The sequence below is a fragment of the Cryptosporidium sp. chipmunk genotype I genome, assembly GCF_004936735.1.
Source record: "Cryptosporidium sp. chipmunk genotype I strain 37763 chromosome Unknown contig_17, whole genome shotgun sequence".
Taxonomy (NCBI): domain Eukaryota; phylum Apicomplexa; class Conoidasida; order Eucoccidiorida; family Cryptosporidiidae; genus Cryptosporidium; species Cryptosporidium sp. chipmunk genotype I.
The window spans coordinates 65,712-82,724 of NW_027125614.1; the positions used below are offsets into that span (position 1 = coordinate 65,712).

The following is a 17,013-nucleotide window of genomic DNA, read 5'->3' on the forward strand; positions in this document are numbered from 1 at the left end:
GAGTGATTTAAAGTACAAAAAAAGAACGGTATAAAATTAGAAATGCACTAGCTTGTTGAACTAAATAATTAAGTGCAGAAAACTTAACTCTTTACAGAGTTAAGTTTCACACTAATGCTTATTTAGTATGGTATATGGTGCGACAGTAAATTTTTTAAGAATACAATAACGATATTAGAACCCACATTAAAGTGAGATTTCGAATTTAATGTGATACTTGAGTGTCGTACATATTGAAAAATGTGAAATTGTAAGTATATTAGTATTAAATATAGTTGAATGTTTTACTTATTTGTTTTTCTTTCACATTGTCTCCAACTATTTGTAATTTTAATTATTATCAGATGGACAGAGCAAGAACGGGAAGATCAGATATTTCCGTGATTTCTTTTGAAATTTGATCTTTCAAGTATTTAACTTGCAGTATAAACTTTGGATTGTCACTTTTTTGATTATTAGTTGTGAATTTTCTGGTATTTATATCATACGAGCTAATAATCTTATTTAGTAATTTAGAATTGGAAAAAGAAGAGTAATTCTCAATCAAGAAGTTTGATGGTTTCAAATTTAGAGATTCAATGTCAGAATTATTGGATATAAGTGATCTAATTACAAGCAATTTTACCAAATTAGTGATTTGCTGGTTAAATATTCCACAGAATTTGTTCAAATCATCTATATCATCAAAACTATCAAGATAAGACTCAATATTATTAAATGTTCCATTAATTATTGAAATCTTGACCAAATTACAAAGACTTTCAATGTCACTTATGTTATTTAAATTCATAGATGAAATATAATTATGAAAATGAGTATTGAGATTATCAATATTTAAATTCTCAACGCCAGTGAATTTCTGGAATTGTTTAATAATAGTCTCTATTATGTTATTTCCAAAATCCTTCGAAATGCTATCACCATCATTTTTCATGTAGTTGAATATATTGGTGTAAAAATGAACCAGCAAAACAGGGAAAATTCCTATTTGACTCTCTCTAATGTAAGACTTCTCCAATGTATATGCTCTGTAAATTGACTTACTGCAAACCAAAATACAAGTTTCTAAAGATAATTTTCCAAGAATCTTCTGTGAGCAGTAGTAATGAATATATATTGGAATGAAGCTTTGTGTATAAAATATACAGTCCTTTCTATAATTCTGAATAATCTCATGGGATTTTCTCCAACATTTTTCAAGGTCTTTAATAAACTCTAAAGTCTCTTTTAAGTTCTCATTCTCATCATCAATTTTATTTTTGTTCTTTTGTTTATCTTTTTGACAGTTGATTTGTGGTAGTTCTAATTTACCATTAACTATCCTGGAAATATTAATCCAAATTTTTCTCCAAAATATGATACTTATTTTTCTATAATTTGAACTGCAAAATAGTTTATCCTGCATGTTGATGAAATCAAGATACCTACATAAAGTCATTTTTCTTAAACAATACAAATGATAATCATACTGATCAGTCTTCATAATTTCCATTGAATCCAATAATCTTAAATAATGATCAAAAGTAATCACATAACCGTCCCTACTTAAATCCAATAATTCCCGGTTCTTCGCAACCCTCTTTTCATACCAAATCATCTGCAAACTCTTAATTTCTGTCTCATTTGATGTAAAAATCTCACTCTCTTTAGATTTAGACTGATCTGATATACGTGTCATAAATTTTTTTAATAATTCTTCAGCCTTATCAAAATCTCCATTTTCCAAACAAGCACAAATTGTGCGAGTATTCAAATATCTATCGTTTGTATCCATCAATCTTGCATGATCAATTGCTTTAGTTGCCTCCTCAAATCTATAAAGATGTTTTAAAAGTCTCCGTTTAATGTTAAATCCATCAGGTTTTGTATCATCCAATTTCAAAGCTTTTTCAATATAACTTAGTCCTTCTAAAGGAAGGCCCATACAATCCAAATGTTGTGAATATATAAAATACAAAGTAATCAGTTCATTTTTATTAATTTCACCATTTTCATATAAATGTTCATATTCATTTACAGTCTTATTCAATTCTGAATGAATTAAGAATTTCTTTTTAGCGTCAAATTTAATCAAGTAACCAATTAAAGATTTTAAGCCGGTAATTCTGCTTCCAAGTTTGTTTTTTAAGTAAATTCTAAATTTTCTAAGAAATTCCTCTCCTTTAGAAAATGCTAACTCTAGCCTTAAAATAGTATCACTATTTGGGAACTGAGACTTCTTATCCTTGAAAAACTGTCCAATCCTTCTTAAGGAATTCTCATGCTCAATTTTCTTTTCAGTTAATTCATCATCTTCATAAATTATAAACTCCAAAACTTGATTGTTTATATTAATGGATGCCTTATAGCCATAATCGCATTCAATTTCTTTTGAACTTAGTTTCTTATTTTCTAAATATATATTTCTTCCAACAATATCATTAGTAAGTAAAGGATAGTATATTATACCTGATGTACCTCTAGTATGGAAAAAATTGGATCCTATACCACAAATTGGAATTACCGGTTCATTTCCAAATGAGACATTTTCACCCTTATCTTCCTCACCTCCATGTAGATCAAATCCTTTTATTTGGTGAGTTGGTATGTGTGGAGGAGGTAATACTACATTTTTTAGAGACTTGTTTGTAATCATACAGCCAAATAAAGCAAATTCATCATCAGGATAAAGCTCTAGAAGATGGTTAAAGCATTCAGAACACTCTTTAGTATAGTTTTTGTTACACTTGATCAAGAGGTTCCCCATTATAGTATAGTAATCAGTCTTGTCGAGAATAAATTCTTTATTTGATCTTAAAAAGTTATAAGCTTGTTGGTACTTTTTTCCATCCAACAATACTCTCACAAAATATAAAAGTAGCTCAGATCTTTGAAAAGGTTCTAAAAATGAGAACAAAACTCCATAGTTGTTTTCATCCACAGATACCCTCTTTGAAATAATACTACCATCATCCGAAGAACCAAACCGATCAATGGATAATAAACAATTAATTGCCGAATTAATATATCCACAGAAATGGTTCCCTAGTGCAGAAGCTATCCAATTGGTCCTGATGTCAGGACGAATTCTCTTGATCTCGTTTCGGATATCTCTAAAGCCTTGATAATTTCGTATTTGTGCAAAGCATGTAGCCAAATCTCTCAAAACTACCAAATCTTCCTTATCAAATTTCAAAGCTGTTTTAAAGCATTTAATTGCCTCATTATAATCAAAATCTCCCTTGTATAATGTCCCAAGACAGTGCCAACTCATGGGGTTTCTCATATTTTGTTTGATTGCTTCTTTTGCACATTCGTATGCTTCTTTATGCTTCTCATCTCTACTTTCAGGATGCATTGCACCTAATATAAAAGCTTTCATTGACAACAAATCTCCCTGTTTGGGATACTTTTTCAACATTGCATCAGTAAGCTTAAGTGAGCGTTTATATATCCTTTGATCATACAGTTGAACAATATTCTTAAACTGCTGTTGATCTCTTGTACTAAGAGTGGTAAGACTTGGAATTTCCTTACTCATCTGTTTCCTATACTTTTATTTCTTTCTTTTTCACTCTATCCCACGAAATTATAGTTTTTTAATCTCCAACTTTGTCAATTAGATGGTAATATAAAATTGAATTTCTAGTTAATGTAGACTATAAATTGTTTCAGAACCTGTAAAAAGTGATTTTCCTCTACCGAAATATACAAAAAAACCCTTTGCAAAATTGAGTTAAACAGAATCACAATATTAATATTTCCAATTGCTCTTCAAATTTCAACTCCTTTATAGTTAATGTCAATTTTACATTTCCAAATAACCTTTTTTTCAAACCCCCAACCACACTTCAACCTGTGCCGCCAAATAAAACCATTTTTTTTTTCATGTTGTTGGGCTATAATTTAAAAAAATAAGTTTGAACCAAGTAAAGTTTGAGCGGGCTCATGTGAGAATTAAATTAAAAAGCTTTAAGGAGGTTAATCAAAGCTTGTTGTGGATTCTTAGTTTACAGGTATCATATTCCGTGGGTTTCATGATCATATTAGCAGAAGAGCGGTCAGCCAGCCAAAGTCTTTAGTATAATACTCGTCAGTTGCAAAAAAAAACAAGCTGTAATGTTTGAAAGGATTTTTGACAGATATTCAAAAGGCATATATAAAGTTATTGATACTTGTGCAAGCTTAGTATATTGGTCTTTAAGAGTAACCAGGTATTTCTTTCCATTGACTATTGCTTTAGTATTCTTAAGTTGTACAATCTTCAGTTTAACATGGATATTTTATCTTGTATTTTATTGGTATTGGATACCTCCAAAATCTATTTCATTTCCAATAAATTTTGATTTTCAAAATAAGTACCTTTCTCAATTTATGCCAGATAATCTTTTGTATAACGATCAGCCCTTTAATAAATTTCCAAATTCAACTCCAGGCTTATCACGAAGGAGTTACCAAGACAATGTATATAGCAGTTTTATAAACAGTAATGAATTATCTAGACAGTTAATGTATGAACAGTCTGAGGCTTCCGCCCTTCTGAACTTTAACAACATTACTTGGAGGTACAAATATTTCGGTAATAAAAGCCACTCAACTTTTAATAAAAGCTTACTTAACCAAACACAATTTATTGAAAACTTTGATGTGTCCACTGAAAAAAGCAATAGCGAGATTAATACTGGATCTCTGAGATATCTTATGCACTTGAAGGATTATTGGTCTTCTAAGGTTTATAATTTTGTTACATTTAACTGGTACCAGGGGAAAAAGTACTATAAAGGGATTGATGAAGGAATTAGTCGAATTATTCACAAGCATGTTGATTCTAGATTTGGAAATAGAATGAATTCTGAGATCCTTGGAAACGAAATTGATATTATTGTTGAGCTTTTTTACTTCCCGAGTCAATATAATATTAATATTACTCCTTTCCGGATTTCTCTAGATTTAATCCAGTGCTTAGAACCACATCTTAATCTTAACCACGAAACTGATATTCATAATAATAGCTCTTCAAAAATCCTTGCTAGTTTCAAGAAAACATCAGCCATTGAATATTTACCTCAAGTTGTTTTGAAATTCAAAGAATATATTTCTATTATCCCCTCCCTGCTTGGCCTACAAATCAATTCCCTAGGACTAGGACTTGAAAGCAAAGTCAGCGTCAAACTTGTTGAGAACTTTCCTCTTCAAAGAAAACATCCCTTTAATTTTAACCAACTTGAAACGCATATCAGGCTATGTGGAGCAAAGATTAAGATGAAGCCTGCTCTTCATATCTCAAAAAGTCACCTTATTTTTCAAACAAAGCTCCCTTTTTGGAAAGAAGCCATTAGAAACCACCCAATCTTAATGGGAAATGTGGTTTCTTTTTTAGCCACACTCTTCCTACTTTCAGTACTCTTCTTCATCGTCTTCTTATCTGGAGTCTATTTTCTCTGGAAAAAATACTCTGCAAGTAATTATAATGATTTTCATATCTCTAATAGTTTCCTTCCTACTGGTACTGTTACTTACACTAACTGTACCCCAACTTCTTCTCACCAAATTAATAGTAATGGACTTAACCAAGCTAATAACCAAGACTTCTCTTCCGCAAAGAATATCGCTCTTTCAAATTGTGAGCAACTTTTGATTGATTATTCCATGACTAATTCTTCTATTAATATCAGCGGACTTTTACCTCTTGAAACTAAACAAATCTCCCATCCTAGAAATCAATATATTACTCACCCTCAGTCATTTAGTGACCATAATTCTGATGGAAATATTAAATCTGAAGAAAATGAAGACTTTAAAGAAAAATCTATTTATTCTCCTAAATCTAATCCTTCATCTAGTCATCATTCTGAAGCATAACTTCTTCATTTATCAAATTATACTAATTCATTTATACTTTTTATTCTGCCCCCAGCAACATAGAATTACCCAGCTTTAAATATTAATTACTATTATTTTATACTCGTACCTTTTTCCATTTAAACTGTCTCAATTTTTGTCTAATTTCTTTCTCATCTTCTGCTTTTGTCATTTACTATCGTACCATATTACTATTCTACTTTTTTTCCTCATTTTTATTCTTAATACTTCTTTTGTACTACTCTTATACAAGTTCCATCCAAATTCCCCTGCATACCGGTGTGCGAGCTTTGCACCAGCAGGTCTTGCATGCATGCATTATCTCCCCCACACGTTTACAAATTCCGACCCCCGACACGTAACACCCTTCCACATGAAGCTCAAGGATAAAACAATCAAAGAAAAAATAAGTGAAAGAAAAAATTAATTTTTTTTTTGTTTTTATATTGGGATTTTAACAGCTAAATTAAATAGATAGGGCATGGAACAAACTGATGCCAATTATTCCTTACCGAAAATGCCCAATCTTTCATTCAGTAATATCTACGTATCCGAAATGCCTAAATAATTAGCAATTATTCCTTGTACTTTTGGTATTTGAGCGGACAAAAATGATAATAATAATAATATTTACTGGTATTTTTCTACCACTCGTCCATGCTCATGGTTGTTGAAGAACAGATTACAAATCACATATTTTATGCACTTAGCGAATTAAAAAAAAGCGATTAAGTGAGATCACCTCTTTCCTTTTTCTCATTTCCTGCTTAATCATGGAAATCTGTAATCCCTGGGGTCACTACACCTAATTCAAACTTGTACACATTTTTTCTTTTTTTTTTTTTGTTCACAACATCAACCATCATGACAGACTATCCTGCATCTTCCACCCCTTATACTGAAAATCACAAGCGTCTCTTCTTCAATTTTCGGGCATCAAGTTAAAAAAATTAACACAATAAACATCACTATTAATTATATCAGTCACCGCGGAACCACACTCTTATTCAAAGTCTTATCAGTCAAATTCATATTCTCTTATTCTAGTAATTTTTTTTTTCGAGACAAGTCCGCTATTTTCGGTATCTCTTGCCCTGATATGGGTCACGACTAATCGAATGACTGTGCTCTCTACTTATGCTTCCGCCTCTGTATGGAGACCTACTAACACTCCTTCCTCTAGGTGAATGGTAACTAGGACTTCTGCTTGAATAGCGTCTCTTAGGCCTGTAATTCCTATCATCATCTCGATAGCCACCTTGTCTCCTTCCACCATAATAATCATCTCTGTATCTTCCTCCCCTGTAACCATGTTCTGGAGGATAGCCTCCAGAAGGTCGATGATCGTAACGGGATGGAGGACCTCCCATTCTGGGGCCTCTTCCCGAATCTCTCTGAATTCTTCTCATTGTTTCTGGACTCTTTCTACGATCGTGTGCTACAACAACTCGAATAGTGCTTCCGTCCAATAAACTTCCATCCAACCGGTTAACAGCGTCCTGCGCATCTCTTGGATCCATATATTCCACAAAGCCAAATCCTCTGGGCCTTCTGGTATAGTAATCAAGAGGAAGATAGACATCCCTCACCGGGCCATATCTCTCAAAATGATGTCTTACACGACCAGGAGATGTCTCAAAGCGTAAATTGCGAACAAGTAAACTGCATCCCTCAGATACATCAACTTCTGACTTTTCACGAGAACGTGATCTATCTCTCTCTTCAGCTAATTCTCTACTATCTTCATTCCTTCCTTCGGTGTTTCGTTGCTCATCATCAGATACACCTCTTTCTCTTGAAGGGGATTTAGAATCGTCAATCTTTCCGTCCCCTTCTCTATTCTCATCTGTTCCATCATTGTAATCTATATATACTTTTTTTGTCGAGTTATCACCACCAATCCCATCATCGCCTAACTCTACTGAGAACGTCATTCGAAAATCGACAGTGCTGTAAAACTTAGCTACAACAACACCTCCTTCAACAGTCTATAACTCCTTGTTTGTTTCTTCTTGATAACAAGTTTTTATTGATTACTAGGTTTTTTTATTCAATTAAATTAATCCTACTTGTTTAGCCTATATACACAAGTGGCATATAATTACAGTCGGGAAAACCCGCCAAAACTTCCACTATTTAAAATTAATAGTAAACCCTTAAAAATTAGGCGCATTACATTACGTATGCTACTCTCAATCATCGTAAATAGTATTATTAAGTATATATAGGCTATTAGGTTGTGTAATAAAATAGCTTGATTATTTGTAAATATTGGATTTATATACAGATATATATATCTTTGTACTGTTTTTAATAATAAATTATTTGTAAATGTATTTAATTATTTATTATTAAATTTAAATAATAAATTTATTAATAATGATATTTATATAGTACTGAGTTAACGTTGAATATGTATTACTATTATTAAATGTATATATATTTAATATATATACATATATATTTAAATATATTAATTTTCTCTCTTTCTACATTGGATAATTTTACTATATATTTTAATTCATTTTTGTATATTATTTATTTATATTTAAATACAGTTAGGTAATAAATAAATAAATACAAATATATTTAGTGTATATAAATATTATATATTTATATATAATATTCATACTTCATTTGCTTAAAACGTATATTTGATATACGTAATACTGAACTAACTTATATTTTTAGCAAGTTGTTTTCCATATACATATATTACCCCTTTATAAATTATGTTCTGGGTTGTTTTTATTAAATACGCATCCAATATTTTGATAGAAATTTTCAAGCGTCTTTTAGTTACAATTCTTGTTTTATACTCATTCGCTCCAAGTTCTCTGTCCTCTTTATTCCAGCCTTGAAGTTAAGTACAGAATAAATATATGTCTTTTTTTTACATTTTAATTATAGGCATTCTTCGAATAAGCCTTTAATAATTCTAGCTTAAACTCGGCTACAGGTCGAAAACTCTATACCCTGAAAAATATTTTTTTCTATTGCATGCATTTTTTTTAAATTTCTAATTTAAGTTAGAGAAAGAAAGCTCCATGCAACTATGTTTTTTCAATTTTAAACAATTTAATGTTTAATGAAGATACTGAAACAAAAATAAACCATTTTGTTTTTTCTTTCCTTTTAACTAAATATTTAATTGAATAATACTGAATTCATGTTTTCTTTTTTTTTTTTACGTAATTTCCACTTGAATAAAAATAACCGTATTCTACGTATTAACATGTAATAAAAAAAACGCAGACAGAACAAACATTAAATACACAAGCAAAGAACTTGGAGGATAAATGATAATAATAATTAATACCTATATATTATAGATTAAAGTAAAACAACAACTAGGTAGATTGTATTAAGTAATTTAATAGTCTTAAAAAGACAGTTTGGCTGAAGATGCTCTTCAAAGTTATTTATTGAACCCATGGGATTCTTTGATTCTTGTTTGATTCTAAATTTAAAATATTCACCGAGTTGAGGTTATTAGTCCCTGAGAACACAGTCCCAGCTGAGTTTCATAAACTTGTGAGGTATCAAAATGTTGGTAATTTTCTGTGTTATGGGGCTTTGAAAAGTTCAAAAATCCTCAAACAAATTAGGATCCATTAGTACTTGTTCTAGCTTAAAACACAATGTTCCCATTTTCTCTCTCTTTAGCAAACATCTCATAATACTGGAAAATTATTGTAACAGCTAGTAAAATACCAGTTCCACTACCAATGGCTCCAAGGAAGTCTGCTATTATAGTGAGCGCACCGATACACATACCACCAAAGGCAGCAGCAGTGGGGATGTAGCGATTCAAGACTTGAACAAGCGAGCTGTCTCTGTACCCTTTCATGATCATTTGCTGGTCTCTGAGTTGTTTTGCAACATCCTTTGCAGAGGAGCCGGATACTTCGATCCAAGTTTTGGAGAAAAGAGCGCATGAAATCAAGACAAAGGATATGTAAAAGAAGGTGTGAATTGGATCAGAAACCACATCCAACAAAGAGTTTGGAGGGGAAATGTAATAGGCGATACCGCCTACTGGAATAGACTGGCCACCAACATCAAGTTCTTGCCACTGCCCAAGAATATTCACAAGCATATTAGACTTGAATCTGCGGTAAAGCAGCTGAGAGAAGAAGTATAGATTAGAAACGAGTGCAGTTTGGAGGATTATTGGGATGTTCGAGGTGTAGAAGAGCTTAATTGGGAAGGAGCCTTGCTGGCCACGTACCTTCTGATACTTAACAGCAAGATCTACTCTGAATCCCTGGAAGTAGATAACAATAAGGAAAACCAATACAGTTGCTAGCAAGTTTGTCATATTTGTAGCGTGTGATCTGTAGAATGCTTCTCTTAGTGCAGAGATCTTATCAGGCTTTGTGAATAGAAGATGGAAGAGAGCAATAACTGCACCTTCAAATTCGGTTCCTCTACCGGTATTAATGGTTGTTGGGCTAAATGCTTTCCAGACGATGGTTTCACAGATATTTGTAGCAATAAAGAGAGAAATACCTGATCCAAGACCATATCCCTTTTGCATGAGCTCGTCAAGAAGAATAACAACAACACCAGCAAAGAAGAGCTGAATAATGATCAAAATTGCATTCCAAGCACCAATTGTTCTAATATCACCATACATACCACTGATGACATATGCAACAGCTTCTCCTAATGTAATAAGTAAGCCAAAAAGCTTTTGTGCTCCCTGGAAAAGAGCTCTATCTTCTTTTAAGCTCTGATCAACATCGATGATCTTGCTTCCTGCTAATAACTGCATAACCATACTGGATGTAACAATTGGTGAGATGCCCAATTCCATAAGGGTTCCTCTGTTTGATGCCAAAATAACTCTAACCCAGTAGAATGGATCCGAGCTTTTGCTGCTCAAAACTCCGTAGAGTGGAATCTGGCAACATACCAAGAAGACAAATAGAGATATCAAAGTCCATAAAACTCTCTCCTTAAAAGGCACTCTGCGGTCTGGAGACGATACCTCAGGGATAACGCACAGAGCTGGCTTAATCAAATTCAAAAATCTCAATCCCTTAGCCATTTTCTCTTAACTTAGCTTCTCAAGCTATAAATGTAATTTAAGTTCAACTTTAGTCTCGTGTTTTTGCTCGTCCACCCCTCACTTTTGTATACCCTCGCGCTCTTGCCTTGAGCTCTTCTTCATGGTCCAAAACAAATATCCATACGTCTCAACATTACCCGCCCTCTTGGCCCCCTCACATCAATTTGTTTTGGCGGGCGTATTGTGTGTAAATGGGTGCAAGAACTAAACTAAGAAACAACAGAAAATCAGATTAATATAGAATTAATAGTAAATTAAAAATAACTGCATAAGTATGAAGCTTTTTTTTTAATATATATATAAAAATGAGCTATAAAAGAAATCTAGAAAGCCACAGAAATCCTGTTTAATTCAAGATTCTTGTTTCTTAGTGTTCTTCTTAATAATTTTCTCTAAATCACAGTAGAATGAATTTCTATTTATAGGAGTAGTTTTTCTAGTCAGAGTATTTTCCTCTATTATTGTGGCAGGGTTTTTTCTACCATCTCTTCTGGATTTTCTAAACTGTCCATATGATGATATTGGAAGTGGTATAATGTTGTTATTTGTATTTATTGTAGATGATAAATCTGAAGAGCAGTCAATAATAGGCTCCCACATAACCAGACATGGCTTAGGATTTTTTTGTACTGGTAGGGTATTTATTTTGTTTGAATTAGAAATTTCAATTTTTTTTAGTTTAGTTTTTTGTAGTTTTGGGAGTGAATTGAAAATTGAAATATTGATAATCCTTTCTATATTCTTGAAGATAACTTGTTTGTTATTAAATATGTCCATATCAGTTTCTGTACATTTTTCTGAGTAACTATTGTTCAGCAATATATCATACAGAACCTCGCTTTCATCTGGTAAGGTTTTTTCAGGTAATATAGAATAATCATCTGCTACCTTTTCAAGTTGTAATTTTAATCTACAATTTTCTTCTTTAAGATATTGAAGGTCTAGATGCAAGATCTGAATCTGATCCTTTAGCTCTAGTATGTCTAAATCTTCTTCACGAAAAGTTTCCTGCAGATTTGAGTTATCATATTTTCTGGTAGTCTGGCAATTAATTACTTGATTAAAGTTATTAATTGGCTCTACTTTAAGAGGAGTGATTTTGTTTTCATTTTCTCTTTTACTATTTTCATTTACATTTATACGTTCAATTTTGTCATCTTTGTCAGAATATAAACTAATTTCATCCGTTGGAGATTGACATAAACTTTTTTCGGTATCTATATATTGTTCAAATTCCTGATTTTTTCCACCATTCAATTCTTGAAAGTGAATCTGGGATATTATTTTGTTGTTGACCTTACTCAATTCTTCTAAATCACATTTTAAGTATTCAATCTGCTTTTCATGAGCATAACAGAGCGCTTCTTTGCTTCTAAGCTTGATTTCAATTTCTTTAAGTTTATTCTCCAACTCTCTTGTCTTATCTCTCTTAATTTTATCTAACTCATTATTCACCTCAGCATCATACTTTTCAATCCTATTTCTATGCTTTGTTAACCTATTTACGCTCCTGCAAAGTCTTATTAAGCTGCTATTTTCATTTATCTCACTGAGACCTAGCTCATTACAATCTCCAAATGAATTTGAAATCCCTTCCAAATCACCTGATCCTTCATTTTCATTCACTACTTTGCAGTTTACATAACATTTTGTCCCCACTAGCGCAGAAGTCAAAGTCTCCAAACTAATTACTGAATTATCCAGTGCTATCAAATACTCATCATCAATATTTTCTTGGCTGTTCAATAAACTATTTTTTAACAGCTCTTTCATGCCTTCAATAAATTCAGACTTTTTTAAGCCCTGATTAATTTTCTCATTTCCACTTCCACACAAATGATACAGTTCTAATAGCTCATTTTCAAGGCTACAAAACAGTCCTGCCAATTGAATTGTCACATTATCTATTCTTTTCACTAAATCCCTTACTCCATCATCAAAATCCAGCATATTAATATTTAATATTTTTTTTTATCTAATCTTCTTACTATATAAATATTTAAATATTCATTAAACCTTTTTTAAAAAAATTGTCGTGTGTTAATTTCTAATATTTGAAAATTATTTTTTTCATACAATTTTTTTTAGTGTGTATATTGCAACTAAGTAAAATCAAATTTTTCACATTTTAGTGAAAAACTAGAAAAATAGAAAACTTAAACATTCAAACTGAAATTCCCTTAAAAACAAAGCACAAAAAATAATACTACTTTCCTTATTTACTTAACCATTATTTATAATTTCCCTTAAACTAGCATTAATTTAATTTAAGCATACATTAGAATTCACTTCCCGTGCATTATCTATACCGGAATTTAACTTTATTTTTTTTTTTTATTGTGTACAAATTATTAATTATATATTAATATATTTTGACACGTGATGCCGGAATAATATTAATTAAAAAAAGTTATTTTCATAACTTTTTTTACTTGATGTATATATCTAATCTATTTATCTCACTCTATTTTATCTTCCCTTCCTGTCTCTAGTTCTAATATTCTTTTTTTGTTTCAAAAACCGAATAAACAAAGTTTTCAAAATTAGCCACTTCACCCCCACCCTTTTCCCAGAGAAGTGCATGTTTGCATGCCTGCATGCAAACATGCAAAAAAAAAACAAAACTATGCCGATCATATCGAATAAATAAAATGCACAAGAATAAACAAGCAATCAGAAACAGTATATTATTCATCAGTTTATAATGAGCTGTCTGATCTACATCTGACTTTGAACAAAAATATAGCTTCCACTCTTTTCTTTGAAAGAAGCAGAATAATAGTGAAATTAAAAATATAAATAGTAATAATATTACAATAGTTGACCATAAATTGTGTATCACCAAGAAATGAAAACTTCTTCACATAATGCAAATTACATAAAATTTTGTTTCCCCCTCTCGATCATACTTTAGAATATATATCTTCACAATTCTTCGTTTCTATACGAGTTGCTATCCTCTTGCTCAATTTGTGAGTCAGAATCTGAACCTGAGTTGGAGTCTGAGTCGGAGTCGGAGTCTGAGTTTGAATCTACCATATTTTTATCACTCTCCTTGCTCATAACACTCTGCTCATCTGAGGAGGTTGAAAGTATAATGTCTTCATCCGACCCAGAAAAAGTGTTTTTGTCTTCCGAGTTATGGCCGGAAGGCTCAGCCGGTTCTACTGTATAATTTGAATTCTGATATTCTTTCTGGTTAGTTTGGATTGAGTTTATGTTTGAATGACCAGAAACCAAAGCTACGTTCTTCTTTATTCTAAGCATATCCTTAATGGTATCCTCGTTTCCATACTCTAACTCAAACTGGTTCCAGGTATTCCAGAATTTATTAAAGATTTCAATATGTTCATTCACCAAGTATATATTTGGAATCAAGTCCCCAGCAAAAATGAATATAGACCTAACCCTATTTACCTCACCCATATTTAATTCAAAGTTTATATACCTTAAAGATAACCTAATCAGAAGATCAGAAGCTTTAATTTCATCAATTGCCATATCAAATATCTGCCTGGTATATGAGATGTCTCTACATTTCAGGGTCAACTTGATCCATCTGGAATAAAGATTTAGTTTATGCTGATCATGGTCTTCCAGCTCATTCATTGCTCTGCTAAGTATATTAAAAGCCCTGCTTGCTCTCCCAACCTTGGTTTCATAAGCCGAGTAAACTCCATAAGCAATAAATACGCAATTCAAGTAATATCTTCGGTCTTTTTCCTTTAGATTAGTCCTCTTCCAACTAGTTAAAGATTCCAAACATTGGTCAAAAACGTCTCTTAAACGATCAATCTTTAAGTTACCATACATTGTTGAGTCTTTATCTGAATCATCAAAAAGCTTAATAATACTCAGACCATTATTATAGTGAGAAATAAAGCTATCAATGTAATCAAGCCATAATCCAAACGAATATTGTATCGTTAGACAGTTAATAGAACGTTCATAGAGTGAGAATGACTCCTCATAACACTCTCTACTCCTCAAATAAGCCCCAAAAGTTACCAATAAATTTGCTGTTACCATACCACTCTCAAATAAATCCTCAATTAACGCTCTTGAAGATTCCAAAGTCCCAAAAGACATCTCAAGATCTGCTGCCAATTGCCAAATACGAGCGCTCTTCAAGGTTGCTCTGCTTTTTTGCTCTTTTGCCATACAAATACTTCGTCTAGATAAGCTTAAAGCTTCTTCAAAATTCCCAAATCTGAGCTCCATCTCAATCCATTCTGTCCAAATTAGAGAATAATCATCAATATAATCTTCTGATAAGCCTCTCTCAAAGATTTCTCTGGCCAAATCAATCAGTTGATCACTTTTATCACTCTTATTCTTATCAAGATCCAATCTCTCATGGCCATTATCTATACTGCTTGTCATATAAGATGCATAAAATACCCAAAGAATATTCTTACTCTTATCTTTTACCATTTCAAAGTCTATAGTGTCTAAGGCCTCCTCGAATATCTTTACCACATTGAGAGATGGATGCATTTTTTTTTCCTTAGTTTCATCCTGTATTAATACATTAATATATTCAATCCATCTAGATACATTATTTACATCACTCTTTACCATTGTTCTAAATAGCAGCTTTTTGTGATCCTTAAGAACTTTTTCCAAGTCTAAGATGCTATTTTCAATAATTTCTTTGGGATATTCATCTTTGTTGGTCAAAGATGGATCCACATTTTGAGATAATTTCAAGACTCTACTCAAATGAATAGTGGAAAACATCATCAGAGAATCATAAATTGTAATAAAGTCGTAGACAAAGCGACAGTTCTCCACTCCAAAGCTGAAGATACTTTTCACCTGTTCCCAATCTGCCAGTTTCATAAAAATCTGAGCCACTTTGCAAACTACCTCCCCAAAAGTAAGCCTAAATATAGCATCCCTTTTCTGTTTATTTTCATCTTGTGCATTCTCATTAGTAATCTCCTGATAAACACGACCATCACAGGTTCTCAACTTCTCAAGCATTAAATTCTTTGTATATTCCAGGATCTTATTCGAGTTAATTTTTAACACAAATTCAGAAATTATAGCCAAAACCAAACCTATCAAGTCATCAATTTCACCAATCTTATGATTCACTCCTCCAACTAATACTCCTTTTTTTAAGCCTTCAAAAGTTTCCTGAAGCCTCAAATTTCCTTCTTTCACCAAAACTATGCCGACAAGCCTATCCAAACATTCCTCATACCTACCTCCATCTATCAAAGCCTGAATGTACATCCCAATTCCCTCAACATATGAAAAAATTATAAACCGCCTTAAAACACTAATTGATAACTCCGGAATATTCATCTCCATAATATATTCCAAGTACCTTTCCCATATCTTGTGGTGCTGCTCAATAGGTAAGCTCTTCAAACTTCTATCTAAAACTAAACGAGAATTGGTAAATTCCACGCGAGACTTACGTAAATAAGCGTTATAACTGAGCCAAAGGTCCAAATCATTACATGATTTCAGACTATTCTCATATTCCTCACTCAAATCTAGCCCTATTAGCCTTTTACTTAACTTGATCTCCATGAAATTCTCATACTCCTCCATAAAACTAAGATACTCCACCCATATTGACGATACCCTCCTGTTAGTTGAAGACAATGCCCTCCTTAATATCAACAGGCAATAATCCTGCTTGTACATTAACTCAAGATTATTATCATCTATACCCTGCTTTTCTTGCGCTTCCCTATTTCTCCACTCATCTAATTCAACATTTAACTCCGTCCTCTCTACTATATAAGCAATCTCGTGGCTCAAACCATCTCTACTAACCTCTATATCTCTCCTTATCTTTGATATATACTCAATCCATACCCCAATCTGGCCCCTTCTTTTTCCTAATTGATCCTCAAATTCCTTTATACCTCTCAATTCCAAGAATAAGTTCTCCTTCAATAAACCGTACCGTAAAGTCTGCAAAAACTCCAAACTTTCGTCCACTCCATTCATTGTAATATATATTACTTATACCTATTTTTTTTCCTCCTATACTCTTTCTTTTTCCGTATTATTTAGTTACTCCTATATACTCCCACAAAAGGCGCCGCAACTGTGGCGCCTGACATTTTCTTTTTTTT

General features: G+C 32.2%; 6 protein-coding genes across 6 annotated transcripts; 1 reads left to right on the forward strand and 5 right to left on the reverse strand.

The window, feature by feature from the left end:
- Positions 1 to 340: 340 nt before the first annotated feature.
- ELE39_001217 (n-terminal acetyltransferase) lies at positions 341 to 3,520 on the reverse strand (the record flags this gene model as incomplete). The annotated part of the gene is made up of 1 exon (XM_067344256.1): positions 341 to 3,520. One exon carries the CDS (start codon positions 3,518 to 3,520, stop codon positions 341 to 343), a length of 3,180 nt encoding a protein of 1,059 aa, XP_067200294.1.
- A 578-nt stretch (positions 3,521 to 4,098) lies between these two features.
- Positions 4,099 to 5,841, forward strand: ELE39_001228 (putative transmembrane; the record flags this gene model as incomplete). The annotated part of the gene is made up of 1 exon (XM_067344267.1): positions 4,099 to 5,841. One exon carries the CDS (start codon positions 4,099 to 4,101, stop codon positions 5,839 to 5,841), a length of 1,743 nt encoding a protein of 580 aa, XP_067200305.1.
- Positions 5,842 to 6,914: 1,073 nt separating this feature from the next.
- On the reverse strand, positions 6,915 to 7,775 carry ELE39_001239 (splicing factor RRM domain containing SC35-like splicing factor; the record flags this gene model as incomplete). The annotated part of the gene is made up of 1 exon (XM_067344278.1): positions 6,915 to 7,775. The coding sequence occupies one exon, from the start codon at positions 7,773 to 7,775 to the stop codon at positions 6,915 to 6,917; it is 861 nt and encodes a 286-aa protein (XP_067200316.1).
- A 1,697-nt stretch (positions 7,776 to 9,472) lies between these two features.
- On the reverse strand, positions 9,473 to 10,894 carry ELE39_001250 (pre translocase Sec61; the record flags this gene model as incomplete). The annotated part of the gene is made up of 1 exon (XM_067344289.1): positions 9,473 to 10,894. The coding sequence occupies one exon, from the start codon at positions 10,892 to 10,894 to the stop codon at positions 9,473 to 9,475; it is 1,422 nt and encodes a 473-aa protein (XP_067200327.1).
- Positions 10,895 to 11,266: 372 nt separating this feature from the next.
- ELE39_001262 (uncharacterized protein) lies at positions 11,267 to 12,865 on the reverse strand (the record flags this gene model as incomplete). The annotated part of the gene is made up of 1 exon (XM_067344301.1): positions 11,267 to 12,865. One exon carries the CDS (start codon positions 12,863 to 12,865, stop codon positions 11,267 to 11,269), a length of 1,599 nt encoding a protein of 532 aa, XP_067200339.1.
- Positions 12,866 to 13,840: 975 nt separating this feature from the next.
- On the reverse strand, positions 13,841 to 16,885 carry ELE39_001273 (protein with 8 HAT domains; the record flags this gene model as incomplete). Its single annotated transcript, XM_067344312.1, has 1 exon — positions 13,841 to 16,885. One exon carries the CDS (start codon positions 16,883 to 16,885, stop codon positions 13,841 to 13,843), a length of 3,045 nt encoding a protein of 1,014 aa, XP_067200350.1.
- Positions 16,886 to 17,013: the final 128 nt, after the last annotated feature.